This window comes from Haliaeetus albicilla, chromosome 10 (genome assembly GCF_947461875.1).
Source record: "Haliaeetus albicilla chromosome 10, bHalAlb1.1, whole genome shotgun sequence".
Taxonomy (NCBI): Eukaryota; Metazoa; Chordata; class Aves; order Accipitriformes; family Accipitridae; genus Haliaeetus; species Haliaeetus albicilla.
The window spans coordinates 203,909-225,859 of NC_091492.1; the positions used below are offsets into that span (position 1 = coordinate 203,909).

At 59.9% G+C, this 21,951-nt stretch overlaps 3 protein-coding genes and 1 long non-coding RNA gene across 4 annotated transcripts; 3 read left to right on the forward strand and 1 right to left on the reverse strand.

Annotated features, from left to right (window-relative positions):
- Positions 1-224: 224 nt before the first annotated feature.
- On the forward strand, positions 225-4,672 carry DHODH (dihydroorotate dehydrogenase (quinone)). The gene is made up of 9 exons (XM_069793174.1): positions 225-354; positions 702-902; positions 1,330-1,529; positions 1,750-1,832; positions 2,376-2,563; positions 3,049-3,162; positions 3,519-3,672; positions 3,746-3,905; positions 4,035-4,672. The coding sequence occupies exons 1-9, from the start codon at positions 337-339 to the stop codon at positions 4,087-4,089; spliced, it is 1,173 nt and encodes a 390-aa protein (XP_069649275.1). The 5' UTR covers positions 225-336; the 3' UTR covers positions 4,090-4,672.
- Positions 4,673-7,025: 2,353 nt separating this feature from the next.
- Positions 7,026-9,149, forward strand: LOC138687191 (haptoglobin-like). The gene is made up of 5 exons (XM_069793176.1): positions 7,026-7,176; positions 7,514-7,575; positions 7,741-7,842; positions 8,084-8,158; positions 8,349-9,149. Exons 1-5 carry the CDS (start codon positions 7,166-7,168, stop codon positions 9,110-9,112), a joined length of 1,014 nt encoding a protein of 337 aa, XP_069649277.1. The 5' UTR covers positions 7,026-7,165; the 3' UTR covers positions 9,113-9,149.
- Positions 9,150-9,719: 570 nt separating this feature from the next.
- Positions 9,720-20,193, forward strand: DHX38 (DEAH-box helicase 38). Its single transcript, XM_069793177.1, has 26 exons — positions 9,720-10,312; positions 10,834-11,021; positions 11,179-11,283; positions 11,699-11,864; positions 11,979-12,097; positions 12,235-12,311; positions 12,529-12,684; positions 13,362-13,523; positions 13,609-13,716; positions 14,637-14,749; positions 14,853-14,990; positions 15,244-15,430; positions 15,521-15,706; positions 16,160-16,300; positions 16,481-16,591; positions 16,667-16,783; positions 17,019-17,126; positions 17,245-17,357; positions 17,894-18,102; positions 18,181-18,335; positions 18,413-18,568; positions 18,644-18,778; positions 18,856-18,981; positions 19,377-19,472; positions 19,661-19,782; positions 19,929-20,193. Exons 1-26 carry the CDS (start codon positions 9,978-9,980, stop codon positions 20,011-20,013), a joined length of 3,714 nt encoding a protein of 1,237 aa, XP_069649278.1. The 5' UTR covers positions 9,720-9,977; the 3' UTR covers positions 20,014-20,193.
- Positions 20,193-20,876, reverse strand: LOC138687192 (uncharacterized). Its single transcript, XR_011326455.1, has 3 exons — positions 20,802-20,876; positions 20,531-20,624; positions 20,193-20,318 (listed from the first exon to the last, which is right to left on the reverse strand). It is a non-coding gene; the product is annotated as an uncharacterized lncRNA (long non-coding RNA).
- Positions 20,877-21,951: the final 1,075 nt, after the last annotated feature.

A 21,951-nucleotide genomic window follows, 5' to 3' on the forward strand; every position in this document is an offset into this window, starting at 1 on the left:
GGACCTTCTGCCGCAGGCGCCCGGTTGGGGCTGGGCCCCGGAACCTAAAGCCCCGGAGCCCGAGGGGGTGACTGGCGTGAGCCTGCGCGGGGCGGGGCCGGGGCCGCCCAGGGGCGGGGTCCCGTTCGGGCTCCTCCCCGTAGCGGTCCGGGGGCGGGGCCAGGGCGGTCTCGCTCCAGGTCCCATCCCCGCGGCGGTCCCTCCCCTGCCGTTCGTCCTGCGATCCGCCCGCCCACCCCGAGTCCTGCCGCGCCCCTATTGGCTGGGAGAGCCCGGCCTCCGCCAATCATCGGGGCGAGCTCCGGGAAGTATCCCGCCACGTGTCGGGCTGAGCAGATGGCGGCGCCGCTGCGCGTGAGCGGCCGGCGGGCCCTGCGGCGGTCCGGGGGTCCTGGGGGCGGCGGGAGGAACCGGGACACGGGACCGGGCACCCAGGAGCCGGCCGGGCGGGGCGTGCTGACGGGGTCCGCGGGGGCTCGGGCTTGGCCGGGGGCGGCTAGGGCTGGAGCAGGCAGTGCCGTGGCGGGGGACGGGGCGGCATGGGATGAGGAGGGGGACCGGTATGGGATGCAGGCGAGGCGGGGTGCCGGGGACGGTACCGGGGGCGGGCGGGGTACGGGCTGCCGTGCCATGCCGTGCCGGGGCGGGGTGCCGGTACGGGGGGCGGGCAGGGCGGTCTCGCTGCTGACGGCCTCCCGCAGGGGCGGCTGCGGGCGCTGGCTGCGGCGCTGGGAGGCTGCGGGCTGCTGCTGGGCTCGGCGCTGGCGGCGGGCGACGAGCGGCTCTACGCGGCGGCGATGCCCGCGCTCCGCGTCCTCCCCCCCGAGGCCGCCCACGGCCTGGCCCTGCGCGCCGCCGCCCTCGGGCTGCTGCCACCTGCCCGTCCCGACGGCCCCGTGCTGGTACGGCTCTGTGGCGGGGGGAGGCCGGGGCTGGGGTGGCCGAGGGGGTGGTTCGGGGACCGGGGCGGGGGAGAGGGTGTGTGGCCGGAGGGGGCGGCCAGGGCGTGGGGGGCGGTGGGGGCATCGTAGGGTCCGGGGGGGGGGGGGCTGTGGCAGTCCGCGGGGGAGCGATGAGCTCTGGCAGCCAGCTGAGGTGCCCAGCAGGGCTCCCAGGGCAGCCCCGGGTCCAGGAGATGGTCCCGGCAGGAGCCGTGGGTCCCCCGGGGCAGGCACCCAATAAGGGCAGCCTGTGGGGCAGGGGGAATGGAGGGGAGGGGGCTGGAGCTGCTTCTGGGGGGGCCAGGGCGAGGCCCTGGCTGTGGCTCCTGGTGTCGGTGGGCTCTGACCCTCCCGGCTGCCCATGTCTGACCTAGCCCCTGCCCCGCAGGAGGTGCGAGTCCTCGGGCAGCGGTTCCGCAACCCGGTGGGCCTAGCGGCCGGCTTCGACAAGCATGGCGAGGCCGTGGATGGGCTGTACAAGATGGGCTTTGGCTTTGTGGAAGTAGGGACTGTCACACCCGAGCCCCAGGAGGGGAACCCCAGACCCAGGGTCTTCCGGCTGGCGGAGGACGAGGCGGTCATTAACAGGTGGGATCTGATGGTGGCTGCTCTGCGGTGTCCCGCAGGCTGTCCACCCAGAGGGAGCACCTTTATTTGGGTGGTCCCAGCTCTGTAGTCTGTGCTGTGGTGGCTCTTGGGTTGGATGTGCTGAGCGGAGCTGCAGACACCATACACCTCCCTTGTGTTTCTCCTGGGTCCTGCTCAGGGCTTGTGGACACAAGCCCTGAACTTGTCTGTTCTGGTGCAGGTATGGGTTCAACAGCCACGGCCACGTCGCAGTGGAGCGGAGGCTGCGGGCCCGCCAGGAGACACAGCTCAGGCTCACTAGTGGTGAGACAAGCTTATAAGCCTTTGCTCTTGGGGCCTGCAGGGTGGGTTTGGGGGTCTCCTGGGTAGCTGTAGGCTAGGAAAGGTGTGTAACACTAACCTCCAGGCATGGGAGGGCCCTGGCTGGAATGAGGTGCAATTGGACAGCAGGAACTCTCTTGGGGCTGTAGCCTCTTCCCCTTGGGACTGTGACCAGGCACCTTTCTCACGCTATTTTCTCTGTGATAAGGGCTCCGCTTGCTGGTTTGGGCAGGATGTGTCTGCTGAGACTAGCCAAAGCCAATAGTGCCCCAGCTGGGCAGTTTCCGAGGGCAGCCCCTGCTGGGTGGCCAGGCTAGAGGCTGCGGTGCTGGGAGGTGCTGACCAGGGCAACTGTGGTGGTGCTCCTGTGGCTGCAGAACAGTCCCAGGCCCACCCCCGTGAAACATGTGGGCTGCATATCTCCATCTTCATTTAGCTGGTCCTGGGGCCTCCCTTGTCAGGTGCTCTGGCCCCTTGGGTGGTGATTGGTCCTGCTGCCCTGGTTCAGCCGTGTCTGTGTTCCAGCGGGGATGCCCCTTGGAGTCAACCTGGGCAAGAACAAGAGCTCTACTGATGCTGCAGCTGACTATGTGGCTGGGGTCCGGATGCTGGGCCCTTTGGCTGACTACCTGGTTGTGAATGTGTCCAGCCCAAACACCCCAGGGCTGCGGGACCTGCAGGGCAAGACTGAGCTGCGGGACCTGCTGACCAAGGTGGGTGACCCTCACAGCCAGCCCAGACTACAGCTGCAGCACTGGATTCATCCCATCCCCCAGCAGCACCTGCTCTGCTCCAGCCGGTGGGTTTGCCCCAGCGCAGGGAGGAGCGTGGTGGCTCCCTGGAGTGGTGGGCAGAGCCACCGAGGTGCCCCTTGATCAGCTGCTGGTGTGGGGTTCACCAGGGCTCTGTACTCCAGCAAAGGGCATGAGAGCAGTGAGGTGTTGTGCTCTGCTCTGCTCCTGCAAGGGGGCAGCGAGCCACCCACCCCGTGGCATCGGGAGTCGCTGCAGTCCTGTGCGGGTCCTGTGCCCCAGGCCCTGTGCCGTAGTGTGTCCGTCCCGTTGGCAGCACCATGTAGGGAGAGCGGGGCCTGTCCCTGTGCTGCCTTGTGGCAATGGGTGCACGTGTCTCCCCGGTCTGGGGCAGGACGTGTTCTCCCACCACGCGCTGCTCTGTTCCCCCATGCATCCCCCTGCAGGTGCTGGTGGAGAGGGACGTGCTGCCCTGCGAGCGCAAGCCAGCTGTGCTGGTGAAGATTGCCCCTGACCTCACTGCGCAGAACAAGCAGGACGTTGCTAGTGTTGTCTGTGAGGTGAGGAGGTGGGAAGGGGAGACTGGCGAGGAGCTGGGCTGGTGTGCCTCCTGCCTCACCTCACACAGCATAGGGGCAAGACCATGGTGTTCCTGGCAAGTCACCTTTCTGAAAGGACAGGCAGACCCGCGGCGCTCTGGCTGCCATAGGGATGGTGTCCTGGGTAGCTCTGAGTCTGCGAGGGCCTGTGTGCATCACCCAGACCTTGGGGATGGTCCAGGCAGTGAGGGGCAGCTGCTTTGTCCCTGGGCACGTTGCTGGGGCACTTGCTGGGGGGGGCCGGGCCTGGCAGCCTGGGGGATGAGAGTGGGGGGCTGCTCGTGGCAGCTGTGTCCTCATGCTGCTGCCCCCCTCAGCTAGGTGTGGATGGGCTGATTGTCAGCAACACCACCGTGAGCCGCCCCAGCAGCCTCCGGAGCAGGCAGTGCACAGAGCCTGGGGGCCTCAGCGGGAAGCCCCTGCGGGAGCTCTCCACGCAGACCATCAGGGAGATGTACTCCCTCACCCGAGGTAGGGGCAGAGCAGGGCTTGGGGGTGCGTGCTGGCTTTGCCCATGCTGTCCTGACCCTGCATCTGCCCACAGGCCAGGTGCCCATCATTGGGGTGGGTGGGGTGAGCAGTGGGCGTGATGCCCTGGAGAAGATCCGCGCTGGAGCCTCGCTTGTGCAGATGTACACAGCGCTCGTGTACCATGGGCCGCTGGTGGTGGGGACAGTGAAGCGGGAATTAGAGGAGCTGCTGAGGTGAGTGAGGGGCTGGCCACCTCCCCAGGGAGCCCCTGGGCAGCCACATGCTGGTGCATGAGCAGTGGTACTGTGGGGCTGAGCCGCAGTGCCAGGCCAACCCAGCCGCCACATGCTGTCCCTGGTTAGGGAGCAGGGGTTCAAGAATGTCATGGAGGCAGTTGGAGCCGATCACCGGTGCTGATGCGCCACAGAACCAACGTCTAGCCAGGAGGAGCTGTGGCCAAGCAGGGACAGGTCTGATGCTTCCAGTGCTGGGCAGGCTGGGACTGAGCTGAGGTCCTGGTCCCAGCCCCTGAGAAGGGTCAGTGATGGGTGAAGCTGGGGCTGCACTGGTGGGGAGCAGGGGAGGGGGCCTCCACACTGGTGCCGCTGTCCAGGGCTGTATTTTGGCTTTCCTGTGGGTTGGGGTCCCCAGCAGAAATGAGCGCTGGGTAAGGCTCTGCTGGGTGGTGAGGAAAGCTCCTGAGGGGACAGCCCTGCAGTCCTGTGCCCTGCCTCCTGCTGCAGCACTGCCCCATGGAGAGCACACCTTCCCTGGTGTTACTGCCCAGAGCCGTGGGCCAAGCAGTGTATTGGGTGTCCGTTCTGCCGGGGATGCCACAGCCCATGCTGCCTTCTCTGGTTGATGCTCGGTCCTCCTGCACTGCAGCCTTTGCAGGAGCATCTGCCCTCCCTGCCCTCCTCCCTTCTCCGCACGTGATCCTGTAACAAACCTGCAGGTCCTGGGTCCTGCCTGAGTGTCAATAAATGTTTGGCTCACCTGGTCCTGTGTGCTGCTTCGGGGACACCTCTTGAGTCAGAGGGACGCAGCCCAACTCTCCTCAGCCGAGCAGGATCAGCTCTCTTTATGTTGTTACTGGTCAGTGCATCTTTTCCTGGTGGTAGAAACCACAGGGTAGCTGGGCGCTGGGATGGATCCATGCAAAGCTTGCCAGGGCTCCCCTTGCAAAGACCTCTGCCTGGGGCTGGGCCCTTGTGAGGTGCTGGGCGCTGTTTCCTCCCTTTGCTGCTGGTGTGCAGATGTTTGGAGACAGCTGCGGTTACGCCCTGTCGCTTATTATGGAAAAGCCCTGTTCGTTCACGCTTCTGGACGCTGTTGGATTTGTCTTTGGGGCCTCTGGTATTGACTGCCACTTTACCCTGGACTCCCTGTGGTCGTCTCAGGCTTTTCTTGAGCAACACAACTTGACCTGGACACAGTGTTCCCTCTGCAGCCTCTTGCAATCCACCCTGCAGAGCAGGATTGCATCACAAGCACTTCAACAAATTTGTTTATAGGAGGAGTGGGACTGCTGACCCTGCTCTCAGTGGCCCTCAGCTCACGTCAGGGCTGTCACCTGCCTGCTCCCCTGCTTCTGCAGCCCTCTGCACCAGCCTCTTCATTTCCTAGATTCTTTGCTTCTGGCAGGTGGTGCTTATTGCTGCTCTAACAGGGATGCGACCTGGTCCATTGGCCAAGGTTTTGATGCGCTTTCTCTGGAGAAGGCCTGGGAGGCTCTCACTCTCCTGGTCTGAATGTGGCTCTCATGCCTGTGGGAGCACGAGCTTGAGTTTCACGTTGTCCCACAGCACTCTTGTCTGTGCTCTGCAGCTGATACGTGACTGTGGCTTGGAGACATTCAGTGCCTTGCACTGCCACAGCAGTTGCTGGCGGTGTTGGCCTCAGGCATGGTCCTGCACTGCCATAGCCCAGTGCGTGGGCTGTGGTCCGTGCCCCACGAGCAGGCTGGGGCAGCTTCCCACACCTTCCTGCAGGCAGTCCCTTTGTCGGAGCTAACCTTGAGGCTGCCAAGTGGGTACCAAGGCACAGTTGTGTGTTGCTTTTTTCCCCCTGCCAGGACATGGCAGTCTCCTGTGGAGGGACAAGCCTGCTGCAGTGGGATGGTGCTATCTAAGCCTGCTATCATCAGATGCCACAGCACCTTTCTAAGTGCTGGTGTGGTTCATGGATTGGAGCTGTCAAGCCCCAATGCATCCTGTGCTGGACTCTAGCCTTCTGTGTTTCAAGTGTGGTTGCATGAGTATGACCGGTGCTGGGCCAGACATGTCAAGCCCTGTGCTGTTTAGGGGCTCAGGTGCCCCATGAGATGGGAAGAAGCTTACACAGGATGGGAAAGCTGCCTTCTGGAGCACCTGGGACCAGACACAGATGTCCCTCCTGAGCCTGACAGACTGGCAAGACGCTCGCTGGTGAGACCCCCAGCACGCCAGGCTTCAATGGCTCAGGGCCAGGGCTGGCCTCACATGCTCCACGTGGTTTTGGGGTGGCCTCGCTTCAACACTGGCACCCCGGGGTAGGTAAGAGGATGGGTGCCTGTCCCTTCCCTTCCATGCTGCCCCTTGGTTGTGCTCCTGCTGGAAGCAGGCTCAGCTTGTAGGAGCAGGCTGATGTGCTCTGCCCGATGCCCTTGCTGCTGGCTAGCCACATCCAGCTGGGCACTGGCCAGCGATTGCTGCTACGAGTTCCCGTAAAGCTGGGCTGGGCCCTTGCCTCTGCTGATAAACAACCTGCACCCAAGGGGCCAGGGGCTGATGGGACGTGGGGCTGGAGCCCGCTGTGCGGGAAAGGGTGGGTACTTGTGGGAAGAGGTTGGTTTGGCCGAAGTCCATCGGAGCCTGCAGTGAGCGGGCATGGGACGGGCTGCACCCCTTGGCCAGCCGGGCTGGTGCTGCCCAGAGCGGTGGCAGTGCCGAGCCCCGCTGTGCCCCAGCTTTGTGGGGTGGCTGGCAGGGTGCGCCCCGGCTATGGGTAGAGCCAGACACAGGATGGGATGGGACTCGGCTCCTGTGCCTCAGCTTCGCCTGCCAGCACAGGGACAGCTGCCCGGGCCCTGTGGGGCTGCCGGGTGCCCCTGCAGGGACTGCTCTAGGCAGTGGCATAGGGCAGTTTTGCAGGGGGCAGGGGTTGGCTCTGCTTTCTGTGAACCTCAGCTGGTGTTGCAGCACCAGGGCACCATCATCTGCAGCCAGATCCCTCCCTGCATATTTGTAGCTGCAAAATCCCAGAAACTCCTGGCACGCTGGCTTCCCATGGGGGGTTGGCAGGCTCTCCCAGAGCCTCTGCCAGGCCAGCTGTGAGCCAGGTGGGGCTTTCTGTGCTCCTCCTGCTGGGAAAGGTGCTGGCTGCATACTGCAGGGTCAGGAGGTCTGGAGCACAGGGGCTGCCCAGGGCAAGGGAGGTGGCCATAAAAGGGGTGAGGAGGGAGCCCTGAACAGCATCAACCTGCAGAAGGAGGCTGCTGCGAAGAGAGGGAGCTATGAACATGGGGTGAGCGATGTCAATGTGTGTGTCCTGCTTGCCTGGCTGAGGACCTGGCCCTGCTGTGAGCTGTGGCAGGACTCATGCTGGGCCGGGAAGCGCTCTGGGTCCCAACACTGCAGCCTTGTCCTCCACAGCAGCAGGGTCTGGGTCTGGCCCAGGCAGCTTCTCCAGGCTGTGTCCGATGGGCAGCCCCGGGTGTGTGGGGTCAGCCCTCTACCCTCTGGGGGAGGCAGCCCCCAGGGACAGGGCATGAGCCTGGCCAGGGCAGTGGTCCTGGTGGAGCCCGCAGACTGGGAGCAGGGGATAGGGGCCCTCTGCTGAGTGTGCCCTCTCTTCCCTGCAGGCTTGCAGTGCTGCTGATTGCTGGCCTGGCCTGGACCGTGCTGGAGACTGCAACCGCCACAGGTACCTTCCAGGGCAAGGGTGGGAGCACTGGGGCTCGGACGAAGCCGGGGCAGCTTGGCAGGGAGCAGGCGTGGGGCAGGACAGGAGTGGGGAGGGACCTGCCAGAGGTGGGGGTGATGTCCTGGGCTGAGTCCTCTGGGCCAGCTGAGCATCCTCTGCCTGCAGACTGGAGCTGTGCAAAGCCTGCGGAGATTGAACATGGCTACGTGGAGCACCTGATCAAGTACCGCTGCGACCCGTACTACCAGCTGCGCGGCTCTGGTGACGGTGAGGCAGGTGGCATGGGCGCAGCACCCAGGGATGGGGCTTGTCCCTGGCTCCAGGGGATGCATGGGGCTGCCCCAATGCCAGATGATGCAGCCCACCCCCCACCTTCCTCAGGGGTACGACTAGCTACCCCTGCTCACCTAAGCCCTGGGGAGGTACAAGTATGCCTGTGCCTCCCTGGCTGCGGGGCCCTTCCCCTCCCTCGCAGGGCAGGGGTACTGACTCCAGTTTCCCTCCAAAGGCACGTACAAGTGTGACGAGGATCATGAGTGGGTGAGCCCTGAAGCTGGCAAGGAGGTGCCTGTCTGCGAGCCAGGTGAGAGCAGAACAGCAGGGGTAGGGCGCGTGGGGGGCTGTAAGCGGTCGGTCTGGGCAGCTGAAGGGCTGCAGGGGCTGCTCACAACCCCCATCTTCAGTGCTGCTCCCTGGGGCTGCCCCGGGCTGGGAGGCATCCAGCGCCTGCTGGCCTCAGAGGGCTTACCGGGGCTCTGCTCTGCCCTACGCAGTGTGCGGGAAGCCAAAGAACCCCCCCAGGCAGATGCAGCGTATCATCGGTGGCCTGCTGGCTGGGAAGGGCAGCTTCCCTTGGCAGGGCCGGCTGGTGACCCGCCACAAACTCATCGTGGGGGCCACGCTCATTGGTGACCAGTGGCTGCTGACCACGGGCAGGAACGTCTACCTGAACCACAGCGAGAACACCAAGCTGGAGGAGATCGCCCCTACACTGCAGCTCTTCCTGGGCAGCCAGAAGGAGCCTGCCTCGGGCATCGAGCGTGTGGTGCTGCACCCTGGCTACCCAGAGTCTGTGGATCTGGCCCTGCTGAAGCTCAAGCAGAAGGTGCTCCTCAGGGAGGAGGTGATGCCCATCTGCCTGCCCCAGAAGGACTATGTGCGCCCGGGGCGGGTGGGTTACGTCTCAGGCTGGGGCCGCGGGGCCACCTTTGCCTTTCCTGACATGCTGAAGTACGTGATGCTGCCGGTGGCAGAGGGCGAGAGGTGCAGGGAGTACTACGAGGCGCGGAATGAGTCCTACTGGGTCCAGCCTATCCTTAGCAATGACACCTTCTGTGTGGGCATGAGCGAGCTGCGGGAGGATACATGCTACGGGGATGCCGGCGGCGCCTTCGCCGTGCAGGACCCCGATGACAACACCTGGTACGTGGCCGGCATCCTCAGCTACGACAAGACCTGCGCTGTCTCCAAGTATGGCGTATACGTGGACGTGCAGCGCGTCCTGGCCTGGATCAAGGAGACGGTGGCGGCTGGCTGAGGGGGGTCTGTGGGGGAATAAAACTGCCCCACACCTGGCCGCGGGCTCTGTCTGTCTGTGCACAGCGCTGCAGGGGCGTGCACGTGTGTGTCCGTGCAGGGGGGCGAGCATGCGTGTGCGCCGGCCCCTGGGTGGGGTGCAGCCTGTGGGGTCTGTGCAGGCCTTCCCCTTGGGGGGGGTGTGCCTGGGGCTCTGGGGGGGGTTCTCCCCCTCCCCCGCCCGTGGGGGTGTCTGTGGGGTTCTCCTCCCCCCTCCCCATCCATGAGGGTGTCTGTGGGGTTCTCTTCCCCCCTGCCAGTCCGTTTGGGTGTCTGTGGGATTCTCCTCCCCCCTCCCCGTCCGTTTGGGTGTCTGTGGGGTTCTCCTTCCCCCCTCCCCGTCCGTTTGGGTGTCTGTGGGGTTCTCCTCCCTCCTCCCCATCCGTGGGGTTGTCTGTGGGGTTCTTCCCCCCCCCCCGCCCCCGCCGTGGGGGTGTCCCTCGCTGTCCCGTCCGTGTTCCCCCCCCCCCCCGCCGCTCTCTTCCGGCCGCGCCCTCCATGGCCGGAAGTCCTCCCGCGGCCACGTGACCCCTCGTTTTTCCCCCACGCCGGAAGTCCGCCGAGGGACCGGTGGTACGTCTTGTCTAGCGGCGGCTGGACTCTATGGTGGCTGCCACTCCTATGGGCTCTGGCCGCTATGTCTGTGGTGCAAGTGGCTAGAGCGGCTCTTCTCGCGGAGCACTGTGGGGCCGTCATGGCGGCGCTCAGGGCGCCGGTTTACGGTCGCTGAGGCAACCGCAAGCTGGTGTGGGGGCTGCGGGAGCGGGGCCGGGCCGGGGCAGCTCTCCGGCGCCTGCTCTCCTGCTGACGCCCGGCCCTGCGCGGCGATGGCCGCGGCGAGCGAGGAGTCGCTGCACCGGCTGGCGGGGACGAGCCCGGAGGCCGAGGCCGGCGGGCTGGTCCTGCGGAGGCGGAGCGCCGCCGCCGAGCAGCACGTCTTCAAGGCGCCGGCGCCGCGGGCCTCCTTGCTGGGCCTGGACGTGTTGGCGGCCCAGAAGCGGCGGGAGCGCGAGGAGGAGGCGGCCGGCGGGAAGCGGTCCCGGGTCTCCTCCTACAAGGACTGGGAAGAGGGCCGTGACGAGGCGGGCAGCCCCGAGGAGGACGAGGAGGAGGAGGCGGGGGCGGAGAGCGGCCGGCGCAGCCGGAGCGCCCGCAAGGACAGGTGGGGTCTGCGTGGGGGCTCCCGGCGGCAGCGGTGGCACCGGGCGCTTCGCAGCCCTCGGGTCCCCGCCGGGGAGGCGGGGGTGCGCACCGTCGGCGTCCGAGGGGGCTGTGACCTGTCACAGGCGGGGACAAAACCTCCGGTGCGGCAGGGAGGCCTGGATGTCTCCCAGGGGGAGGGCTGTGGGGCATCTCTGTGGATCTGAGGAGGTCTGGGAAAAGCTCTTTCGCTGGTGCCCTCCCGGAGGCGTTAGGGGTAGGCGCACTTTTAGGTGCCGTCGGGCCTGCAGACGCCAGCCGTCCTAGTTGCGAGACTGCCTGGAGGCAGTAGCCTGCTCAGAAGTGTGGGCGTCTGAGAGCATCAGCAGACTTGGTGGGCTGCTGGCAAAGGACAGAGAGTGCGCTTTTAACCATAAGCTTCTGCTGTAGTAGAGGTTAGAACTAGAACTGCGTGAGGCAGGTCGAAGGCCAGCCATTCCTCAGCACTCTTAAGCTTTTCTTCTCCCTGCTCTGCTATTGCAGGCATTACCGTTCTGTCCATGTGGAAACACCTTCCTACACAGGGGGTGTCAGCGAGGAGTTTTGGGAACGCAGCCGGCAGCGGGAAAGGGAGCGTCGGGAACATGGTGTCTTTGCTTCCTCCAAGGAGGAGAAGGAACGAAAGAAGGAACACAGTCGGGATCGGGACCACGATCGTAAACGGGACCGCGGTAACTGCTCAGAGACCTTTGTGACTCTTCCTGCTTAGGGTTTGGGCTTATCTCTCAGCCTGTTTCTAGTCCTTAGCTCACGTTTGTGGTATTTTCTGCAGCAGACTTGGGAAGCCTATTTGTGCACTGGGCACCTGATCTTACTTTCATTTTGTAGAGGAGCGGGACAGAAGTCGTCACAGCAGCAGATCAGAGAGAGATGGCTCATCGGAGCGGAGCAGCAGGAGAAGCGAACCAGAGAGCCCCAGACATCGGCCCAAAGGTAGAAATGGGACCCAGTAGAGTTCTCATGTGAGACTTCACAGGAAGGGTCTTGTTCTTTTTTGTTTGTTTGTTTCTTGCTGGTTTTGTCAGGACAAGTGTGGTAGAAAAGCCTGTATCTCTTAATGTTTGTGGTTAGGGCAAGCATAAAACTCCTAGTTTGACCTGGGTCTGGGAGCAGTCTGCCAGCTGTGTGTGTGTGAAAATCTGGCTGATTGCTGTGCAGTGGGGTCTGCTGTGGGTGCATGTGATAGAAACGTGGTCCTTTGGCGATTTTCCTTGGAACTGCTGGGTCAGCCCCCTCTCTTAGAGGGGGTACCCTCTCTCCGTCCTCCTTGCTAGAAGGTGTAAGGTGGCTCTAGGTGCCTGGGGTCACTGTGTGAACATCAGGTGTCAAACCCCATCTCTTCTGCTAGATGCAGCCACACCGTCTCGCTCCAGCTGGGAGGAAGATGATAGTGGCTACAGTAGTGCCCGCCGCTCGCAGTGGGAATCTCCCTCACCCACGCCTTCCTATCGAGACTCGGAGCGCAGCCACCGGGCATCGTCACTGCGGGACACGGACCGGAGAGACCGGGACAGGTATCAGTGCCTGGGGCTGTGGCTATGAGCTGTTGAGCTGCAGAAAGGGGAGGGTGTGTGTAAGAGTAGCGTCTGGTTGTAGGCACCAACTCCTCCCTCATGCTGTTTTTTCAGGTCTGTAAGGAGCAAGTACTCGGATAAGACACCATTGCCCACCCCGTCATACAAATATAACGAGTGGGCTGACGACCGGAGACATCTGGGGTCCACGCCGCGGCTGTCCAGAGGGAGAGGTGAGGAGCCTGGGCTGAGCTGCCTAGGCTGGGCAGCGGCGGAACCCCTTCCCCTGCACAGCACAAGGTCAGGCTCTGTGGGCTTTCCTACAGAGCAGCTGGACTGGCGCCCAGACTGACCAGCTCACCCCCTCCAGGGCGGCGTGCAGACGGGGAGGAGGGCATTGCCTTTGAGACGGAGGAGGAGCGGCAGCAGTGGGAGGACGACCAGCGGGTGAGAGCCCAAAGGCGGGCAAGGAACAGTGCGGACAGCAGGCCTAGGGCTGGGCTGGCTGGGCCATGGGGCTGCTGCTGGCCAGCGGGAGTGGTGGGGTGGGGGGCGGTGGGAGGACCCAGCCTGGGGAGCCTCTCCGCAGGCGTGTGCTGTAGGGGGCTGTCCGGTCTGGCCTGCGGGGCTGGTGGAGCTCAGGGCCACACTTCTCCCCTCCCAGCAAGCTGACCGGGACTGGTACATGATGGATGAGGGCTACGACGAGTTTCACAACCCCTTGGCCTACTCCTCTGAGGAGTATGTGAAGAAGCGGGAGCAGCACTTGCACAAGCAGAGGCAGAAGCGCATCTCAGCACAGCGGCGGCAGATCAATGAGGTAAGGGCGAGATGCAGGGTCAACTGCTCTGAACATGTGGGTTTTGCTGCCCCTTGAGAGATCTGCTTGCTGGCAGCAAAGGCTGAGCCCTTGCTCTCGGGTGGAGAAGGACAGTCTGTGTCCCGGCCCAGACTGAACAAGGGCTCACAGGGAAACTCTTGTTAAGTTCCCCTGGAAAGTGTAGCCCTGTGTCTCCTGCGTGGGGCAGAATTCACCATCAGAGTGACTGTGGTGGATTGCACTGTCCAGGGCAGCACGAATGCAGAGAGCTATGCTCTTGCTATTCTGGGACATGAGTTACATTACAAGGGTTTTCTAATGTTGGCCCAGTGGATGCTGGGGGCTGCTGCCCTCTGCACATGAGTGGCATTATGTTCAGGCTTCCTGGCATATTCTGAGTACAGCAGGGGTCTTGCGGACAATGTGTGTCCTGTATTTCCTTGGAGACAGTCCTGTTGACCATGTGCTTCATATGGCCAGTCTGTGTTTCCCGTACCCTGCTGTTACCTCCAGTTACTGTTTCTTCCCTAGTGCTTGCTTTCAGGCTCCCCAGGCTGGAACCATCAGTTTCATCCTATTGTCAGTGCAGGGCTCAGACCTGAGCTCAGTGTTCTGGTGTGGTCTCTCAGGCTTTCTGTGGGGCTTGTGTGTATTTTCTGATACGCTGTTTCTTGCAGGATAATGAGCGCTGGGAGACGAATCGCATGCTGACCAGTGGTGTGGTTCATCGGATTGAAGTGGACGAAGATTTTGAGGAGGATAACTCTGCTAAAGTGCATCTGTTGGTGCACAACCTGGTGCCCCCTTTCCTAGATGGAAGGATTGTCTTCACCAAGCAGGTAGAGACCGTGGCTGAAGGTGCTGGTGGCAAGGAGCCCCACAAGTCTGAGCTCTCTGTACTGAAGCGATACCTCTTTTCTCCAGCCAGAGCCAGTCATCCCTGTCAAGGATGCCACCTCAGATTTGGCCATCATAGCCCGGAAAGGCAGCCAGTTGGTGCGCAAGCACAGGGAGCAAAAGGAGCGTAAGAGGGTATGCTGTGACCTTTTGGCTTACTACCCCACTGTACGCATTATGTAGTGACTCACAGCCTTTTTTTGGACTTTGCAGAATACAGGCTTTGGCAGCAATGATGAGAAGCAGTTCATGTTTTTATGATCTGGGATATCCTGGCAGCCTAGCTCATTACATTGTCTCATAAGCAGCTGCTGTGATGTGATTTTCTCAGGCACAGCCTGGGACATGAATCACTGTGCACTTGTGCAGAGGAGTCTGATCCAAAGGACATGCGGATCATGGGAGAAGAGAGCAGGTAGAAGAATGCAAGGTAGCTTAGGGACAGTCAGCAGTCAGTATGACGGTAGGATATATCTTGTCATGTCTCAGCAGAAGAGTTGTGAGGAGGAGTATGCAGTAAGGTAGCATGTTAGTTTTGGGGGGTGTTTTCTAGGAACTTTCTCTAAAGCTTATGTGATAGCTGTGGGGAAAGCACAGATGTGTTCCTTGTAAATTGAAACTGAGCTGGATTTGAGCTACGTATACTATGAGTGGAATGGAGGTGTAAGCTAAACTGATATCAGAGGCAAGAGCACACAGGAAGGTGGGAGAGAGGCCTGTGAGCACCTGTCAAGAGCAGGAAGATTATCTCTTGTTCAGATTTGTGAAGGTTTAAGTTCAAATTTAATGGAAGGGTCAGCAGCTGGAACCACTTTCTTAAGAAGTGGTTGGTCATCCTGTGCCTGAAGTCTCTGTATCCAGACGAATGTCCAAAAGCTCTGCTCCAGTTCACTTGGAAGAGAGGGACTTGATGTGGGAATGGGGTGTGTGTTCTGCATTGTAGCTTTGGGGAATTGTGGGGCTAATATGCTTTCCTAGTCTTATGAGTAGGATTGGAGAAGAATGATTTGTCAGTGCTTGCTGTGGCAAAGTTATGCTGCTCTCTGTCCTTCCAGGCTCAGCATAAGCACTGGGAGCTGGCAGGCACAAAACTGGGAGACATTATGGGGATCAAGAAGGAGGAGGAGAAGGACGAGATGGTGACAGAAGATGGCAAAGTGGATTACAGGTAGGAGCTTGCTTTGAATTATTCCTGCTCAGCTGGTGACATGGGCTGTAGGCATAGCAAAGTGTGTGGAGAGTCAGTTTCAGAACTTCTGGTGTTTCCTTAGGACTGAGCAGAAGTTTGCTGAACACATGAAAGAAAAAAGTGAAGCCAGCAGTGAGTTTGCCAAGAAGAAATCAATCCTGGAGCAGAGACAGTATCTGCCCATCTTTGCCGTGCAACAGGAGCTGCTCTCCATCCTCAGGTATGGCTGCTAGGGAGCTGCTCATAGAGCATCCCAGGGCATTGGCCTACATGTCAGGAACCCAAGTGGGAAATTCTCCTAGATACATGGCCTGTTTGTAAGCTGTACCCTCAGGAAACAAAGCCCATTGCTTTGTGTGGTTGGTGGCAGCTCTCCTGCCTGAGTAGGGTGATGCTTGGGTGGCCAGCCAGGGCTGTGAATGCAAAAGCGTTTCTTTGTGGCATATGAATAAATGCTTCTTCTCTTTCTTCAGAGACAACAGCATTGTGATTGTGGTGGGGGAGACGGGGAGTGGGAAGACGACTCAGCTGACGCAGTACCTCCATGAGGATGGCTACACAGACTATGGCATGATTGGCTGCACCCAGCCCCGCAGAGTGGCGGCCATGTCAGTTGCCAAGCGGGTCAGTGAAGAGATGGGAGTGCGTCTGGGAGAGGAGGTGAGTCTGGCAGTGGGTGCAGGGGTGCAGCCTGATGACAGTGAGTGCATGGGCCTGTTGGAAGACTTGCTGGTATCTCTGCCCTCCCAGGTGGGCTATGCCATCCGCTTTGAGGACTGCACGTCCGAGAACACAGTGATCAAATACATGACAGATGGGATCCTTCTTCGTGAGTCACTGCGAGAGGCTGACCTGGACAACTACAGTGCTATCATCATGGATGAGGCACATGAGCGCTCACTCAATACTGACGTGCTCTTTGGCTTGCTTCGGGAGGTATGTGTGAGCCTGGACTAGAGGACAGCAGCATAGGGCACATGAGCTGGTCTTAAAGCAGAGTATTGGTAGGGACAGCCCTTCTCTACCAGGTCTGGGAGAGGGAAGCAGAGCTGCCACATCTCTGTCTGCACTTGCTGTTCCAACATCCTGGTCCCTGGTTCTGGGGATTAAATCTCCCCTAGTGCCTGAGTGCTGCCAGAGGCTTGATGGCTAACTGTCAGAAACTCTAGGTACAAAGATCTCTGCTGGCTTAAGGCTTCCTGGACTGAGGTCAGCAGGTCTTTTTAACTGCACAGATCATATAGCACCTGTGTTCCCTAGCAGTAGTGGCCAGTGCCTCTAGAGTACAGCAGAAGCTCTGTCCTGTGCTGTTGTCTCAGTAATAATGGAAGCAGCCTGCAGCCATCCACAAACGCCCCTTCCTTATTGTTCCTTTCATCTGCTTTCTAGGTGGTGGCCCGACGCTCAGATCTGAAGCTTGTTGTCACCTCGGCCACCATGGATGCAGATAAGTTTGCCTCCTTCTTTGGGAATGTTCCTATTTTCCACATTCCTGGGCGCACTTTCCCTGTTGATATTCTTTTCAGCAAGGTATGGTCAATGTTGCAGAGGGAAGTTCTGTTCTGACAGGAGGGGGTTGTGACCTGGGTGTACTGTACTCTGTGGTGGACAGAAAGGATAGAGAAGGAGTAGCTGTGCTATGATGCAGTCTTGCACACAGGATGGGGCAGGTGAGATCATTTGCGTCTATAGCGAGGCTGTGCCTTTCAGACCCCACAAGAGGATTATGTGGAGGCAGCAGTGAAACAAGCCCTGCAGGTCCATTTGTCTGGTGCTCCTGGAGACATCCTTGTCTTCATGCCTGGCCAGGAGGACATAGAGGTGAGCTGGAAGGGCAAGCAGTGTCCTACCCCTTTGTTGTTTTAATCTTATGTTTACACCCCTCTTCGTGTCTAGGTGACCTCAGAGCAAATTGTGGAACACCTTGAGGAGCTGGAGAAGGCGCCTGCTCTTGCTGTACTGCCTATCTATTCTCAGCTACCATCAGACTTGCAGGCCAAGATCTTCCAGAAGGTGCTGATGTGTGCTCTGTGGTAGGAGTGGGAGCAGGGGAGACTACTGAGCATGAGTGAGAGGTGCAGACACGCCTTTTGTATTGCATGTGGAGGGCAAGAGAAAGCACGTGTCCCCCTCAGCTTCCCAAGAGTCACCCCTGTCCTTCTGGGTTCTGTACTGCTGCTCTGCACTCTTGCTCAGTGGTGCAGAAGCCCTTGTCCAGGGATTTGACTGATGTGCAGTATGCTTGCAGGCTCCGGATGGGGTCAGGAAATGCATTGTTGCCACTAACATTGCAGAGACCTCGCTGACAGTGGACGGCATCATGTTTGTGATTGACTCGGGCTACTGCAAGTTGAAGGTAACCCAAGATGCCCTGTACTGTTTATGTCTGTGATCTCTGGGGTTGGGTTGAGGGAGTTCTGTGGTAGTGATCAAGCCTTCCTCTTACTTCAGTCTGTTGTTCTTGTGCCCTGCAGGTTTTCAATCCCCGTATAGGCATGGATGCGCTGCAGATCTATCCCATCAGTCAAGCCAATGCCAATCAGAGGGCAGGCCGAGCTGGCCGAACAGGCCCAGGCCACTGCTTCAGGTAGGCACGTCACTGGTGTACCTGTTCCTGTCGTACCTGCAGCTTGGTTTCAGGTTATATATATTTTTTTCTCACTGGACCTGTTCATTGTCTTGAACTTCTGGGTGGATAAGGACAGTACGCAGGCCTTGAGGCCTTCTCTTTTGGACCTAGTGCCTCTGCAGGGAAAGGATATGCTCCAGTTTCTTCCCTTGCCCACCTTCACTTGTGGCTGTTCCACCCTTGATGGTGTCAGGACAACAGCCAAGCCAAAGGCAGCTCTCTCAAGGCTTTGCTTTGAGACTGGTCTGCGCCCAGGGAAGGGCTGTGCTTGAGAGGGATGTACACTGTCCTGCAGCCCAGGCACCCATATGTGCTGGGGAGGCCACACTTTGGCCAGGGTAGAGGTTCCTCCCTGGGGTCCTGCTGGCTGGCCTGGCTGAGTGCAGAGTTGCTGCCCTGTGCCACGCCTGGCTGGGTTGGGCAATGGCTGGCGAGTCAGTAAGGAACATGGTGGCCTGAACGGGAGGAGCATGGTCTTGGCATCTGTTCCCCAGGCTCTACACCCAGAGTGCCTACAAGAATGAGCTGCTGACAACCACGGTGCCCGAGATCCAGCGCACCAACCTTGCCAATGTAGTGCTTTTGCTCAAGTCCCTGGGTGTGCAGGACCTGCTGCAGTTCCACTTCATGGATCCACCCCCCGAGGACAACATGCTGAACTCCATGTACCAGCTGTGGATTCTGGGGGCCCTGGATAACACAGGTATTGGCTGCCGGGGCAAGCTGTCAGCTCATGGGACTGGGACCTGCCCAGCTGCTGATCCCTATACTGTTCCTACAGGTGGTCTGACCTCAACAGGGCGTCTCATGGTGGAGTTCCCACTGGATCCTGCACTCTCCAAAATGCTCATTGTCTCCTGTGACATGGGTTGCAGCTCTGAGATCTTGCTCATTGTCTCCATGTTGTCTGTGCCTGCCATCTTTTATCGGCCTAAGGTACCTGTTTGTTCTTTCAGCAGTTTGGGGCCTTCCCCTGCCCTTTGACTAACCTGTGTTCTTTGCTCACCCTTCAGGGCCGAGAGGAGGAGAGTGACCAAGTGCGGGAGAAATTTGCTGTTCCAGAGAGTGATCACTTGACTTATCTGAATGTTTACCTGCAGTGGAAGAACAACAGCTATTCTACACTGTGGTGCAACCAGCACTTCATCCATGCCAAGGCCATGCGGAAGGTGAGGCTGTGGCAACGAGGTTGGGGGAGGGAGCCTTATGCAGGAGAGGGATCCGACTGCCACACACCTTTGCAGGTGCGGGAGGTGCGTGCCCAGCTCAAGGACATTATGGTGCAGCAGCGGATGAGCCTAGCTTCCTGTGGTACTGACTGGGATGTTGTCAGGAAGTGCATCTGTGCTGCGTATTTCCATCAAGCTGCAAAGCTGAAGGTGAGAGGTGTCTGTGCTAGTCTGGGGGCTGAGGCCCTGTCTGGGTATAGGTGAGCTCACCTCACTTCTCTTTGCAGGGCATTGGGGAGTACGTGAACATCCGCACAGGCATGCCCTGCCACCTGCACCCCACAAGCTCTCTGTTTGGCATGGGCTACACACCAGACTACATTGTGTATCATGAGTTGGTCATGACCACCAAGGTGAGCTTGAGCTGAGGGCTAGCAAGAAGGCTGAGGATTGCTCTGAGGGAGATGGGAGGGCTTTGCTGTGATACCAGGATTTATCAGAAGGGCAGTTCTCAGCCTTTCTCATCGGTACCAACTAGGCATGTCTGTGTCAGCTGCAGAGTTCTGTTTGTCCCTTTCCCAGTATTGTTCCTGGCCTGTGTAGGACATGTTTGAACCTCTTTGTGGTCTCACCAAGTCCAGCCCATAGCAGCTTCCGAGGCTGGGAGGAATTGTCTGGAAGGGCTACGGTCCCAGCCTGAGAAGTGCCATCAGCAAGTGGGGGAGGGAGGGACCTGCCATGGCTCTGGAAATGGCCAGGCCCTGAGAGTGCCATGCTGCTACCCCAGTCTTTCCTTCTGTCCCTGCAGGAATATATGCAGTGTGTCACTGCTGTGGATGGAGAGTGGCTGGCAGAGCTGGGCCCCATGTTCTACAGTATCAAACATGCTGGCAAGTCACGCCAGGTGAGTCTCCCGTCCAGGATGAGCTGGCAGACAGCAGGCCCACTGCATGCCTATTCTAGTGCAGGGTGTGTGTGTGTCTGTGTGTGTGTGTGTGTTTTGACATGGAGGAAGCAGGCCTGTGGGCCTGCAGAGAGTCTGCTGCTGGCTAGCCCTCTGCCTGTCCCTGACCTGCTGCTGCCTTGCTCCAGGAGAACCGCCGCCGTGCCAAGGAGGAAGTGTCTGCCATGGAGGAAGAGATGGCTTTGGCTGAGGAGCAGCTGCGTGCCCGCCGGGAGGAGCAGGAGCGCCGTAACCCACTGGGCAGTGCAAGGTAGGTGCCAGCCCTGCCTGGCCATGGGTTGCCTGCATAAGAGCAGGAGTAGTGAGCTGTGTGGAGGATCCCAACTTCCCCAATAGGTGTTCTGGTGCAGGGAAAGGTTGCATATTCCACTAATCACCCTTGTCCTCTCCTGGCAGATCTACTAAAATCTACACCCCTGGGCGGAAGGAGCAGGGGGAGCCCTTGACGCCACGACGCACCCCAGCCCGCTTTGGCCTCTAAGAAGGCAGTGCCCGTTGCTCTGAGGCTTAAAGACTTCCAGGAGCAGCCGAGTCTTAGGAGACTGCCCAGCTCCTCTGATCACTGTACTCTGTGAGGTGCTCTACAGCTTGTGGCCCAGGAAGGCTTTGGTGCTTGGCACCACTTTTGCTACAGAACAGAAAGAATTTTATTTGTTTTAAAGGTTTTCAGTCTAATCCTTTCTTTGTTTTCCACTGCTTCTTGTCCTGGAGGTGAGTGTTGGGTGGAGGTAGCCCTGCAGAATCATCATGCAGGGCTGGTACTGCCAAGTTGTTGCCCTGTAGAGCCTGGGACAAGGTACAGAATTACACTGACCTAGAGGGCAAAGACAGCTTGGCCCTGGCCCAGCCCTGGCCCAGCCCTGGCCCATACTACTGCAAAGGCAGTTCTCCCACAACCCGTGCCCTGGGCAGGCAGCCAGTGCCCAGCTGTCCCTGCACACGTAAGACCATAGGCCCAGCCGTGTTTCAGGCCAGGCTGTGCCAGGAATTCTGCTCACCTTCAGCTGCTCACACTTGTGGTGCTGCTCATGTGTTCTGACCGTGAGGTACATGTTTTCCTCCTGCATCCTGCCCAATGTGTCTTGAAGATGCCTGGAGGAAAGGCAGTGGCGATGAGGTGATGCAGTGGTGCAGAGACAATCTTGATCTGTTGGCCTTGCAGGAGCTTGGGTAGTCTAGCAGTTGTCCATCTGTCCCATACACCCCTGCCGGCAGCAGTAACTGGTGTGTGCGGAGAGCTCAGCCCCGCTTCCCATGTTCACAACTTACTCCTTTTTGCCTGTCAGCTCTGTGATCTGCTTGATTTGCCGCTGGATCTTGTGCCCTAGTTTCTCATTTGGCTGCCTGAAAATAAGGTGTGAGGTGGTGTGATGAGAAGGCAGCCACCTGCCCCTCCCTACTCTGGTAAGGCTTCTCACTCACATCTGCTCCTTGACACACTGGCTGATGTTGACCAGCACCAGCTCCCTCTCCTTGCACAGCCCGCTGCTGTCGGAGCATGCCAGAATGTGGGAAGAGCGCAGGATTTCTACCTGGAAAGAATGACCCCCCCGTCCCGTGCCATGTGTGAACCAGCATGTGACTGCTCTTCCCAGCCTCTATGAGCCCAGGACTGAAGGCAGTTGGAGAAACCAGGCTGTGCTGAGGCAGCAGCCTTGAGACTGAGCAGAGGGTCTGGAGAGGCTGGTGCCTCGGGAGAGCTGCTCTGGAGAAGAACTGTTACCTCAGCACTACTGGCTGTGAACTTCTGTCATAACATGGTAGTTCCATGCTGAGGGGCTTCTTTCTAGCAATGGAGCAAAGAGGGCTAGTTTAAGGAGAACGAGATGTTCAGCCCTGCTGCTGCCAGACCCACAGCCTCCTCCCTTGGTGGCCTGGGATCTGCAGTATGCTGTCCCCTGTCCTGTCCTCTCCACCTCTCCCCTGCCTGTGGGCCAAGATCTGTCATTCCGTGGTGCTAGGGGCCCAGCCTGCGCTCCTGCCCTTGGGCTGTGGTGCTGCCTGTTGCTATCCTGCACCTGCTCCGTGGCCTTGCTGAGCTCTTCCTTGAGGAAAGCCAGCTCCACCTTGCAAACAACCAGCTCCTCGTCTCGCATAGCCAGAGCTTGCTCGCTGTCCTGGTGTAGCTGTTGCCACTGTTGGGCTCGGCTGCTCAGCTCCTGCAGCCTCTCCCGGAGGGAGTGGGCCTGCCGGTAGCACAAAGAGACAGTGAGAGAGCCAGGCTGAGCACAGGCTCCTGGTGCCCTGTGGGAAGGCTTGGGACACACTTACCTCCTGCTTGCTCTGCTCCTGGGCCCCCTGCAGCTTCCTCAGCTCCCATTGGAACTGCTGCCTCCCTTCCTCGTAGGCTGCAATCTTCTCCTCCTGCTCAGCATTCTCTTGCTGGGCTTGGGCTAGCTCTGCCTGCAGGGTGGCCATG

Excerpts from the sequence above, each read along its gene's own strand:
- DHODH (XM_069793174.1), top strand. Across the intron at positions 903-1,329 it reads GTCCCGACGGCCCCGTGCTG|GAGGTGCGAGTCCTCGGGCA; the intron begins GTACGGCTCTGT and ends CCTGCCCCGCAG. Across the intron at positions 3,163-3,518 it reads TTGCTAGTGTTGTCTGTGAG|CTAGGTGTGGATGGGCTGAT; the intron begins GTGAGGAGGTGG and ends TGCCCCCCTCAG.
- LOC138687191 (XM_069793176.1), top strand. Across the intron at positions 7,576-7,740 it reads GGAGACTGCAACCGCCACAG|ACTGGAGCTGTGCAAAGCCT; the intron begins GTACCTTCCAGG and ends CTCTGCCTGCAG. Across the intron at positions 7,843-8,083 it reads GCTGCGCGGCTCTGGTGACG|GCACGTACAAGTGTGACGAG; the intron begins GTGAGGCAGGTG and ends TTCCCTCCAAAG.
- DHX38 (XM_069793177.1), top strand. The coding sequence starts at position 9,978 with ATGGCCGCGGCGAGCGAGGAGTCGCTGCACCGGCTGGCGGGGACGAGC. Across the intron at positions 11,865-11,978 it reads GACCGGAGAGACCGGGACAG|GTCTGTAAGGAGCAAGTACT; the intron begins GTATCAGTGCCT and ends CTGTTTTTTCAG. Across the intron at positions 17,127-17,244 it reads CGGGCTACTGCAAGTTGAAG|GTTTTCAATCCCCGTATAGG; the intron begins GTAACCCAAGAT and ends TGTGCCCTGCAG.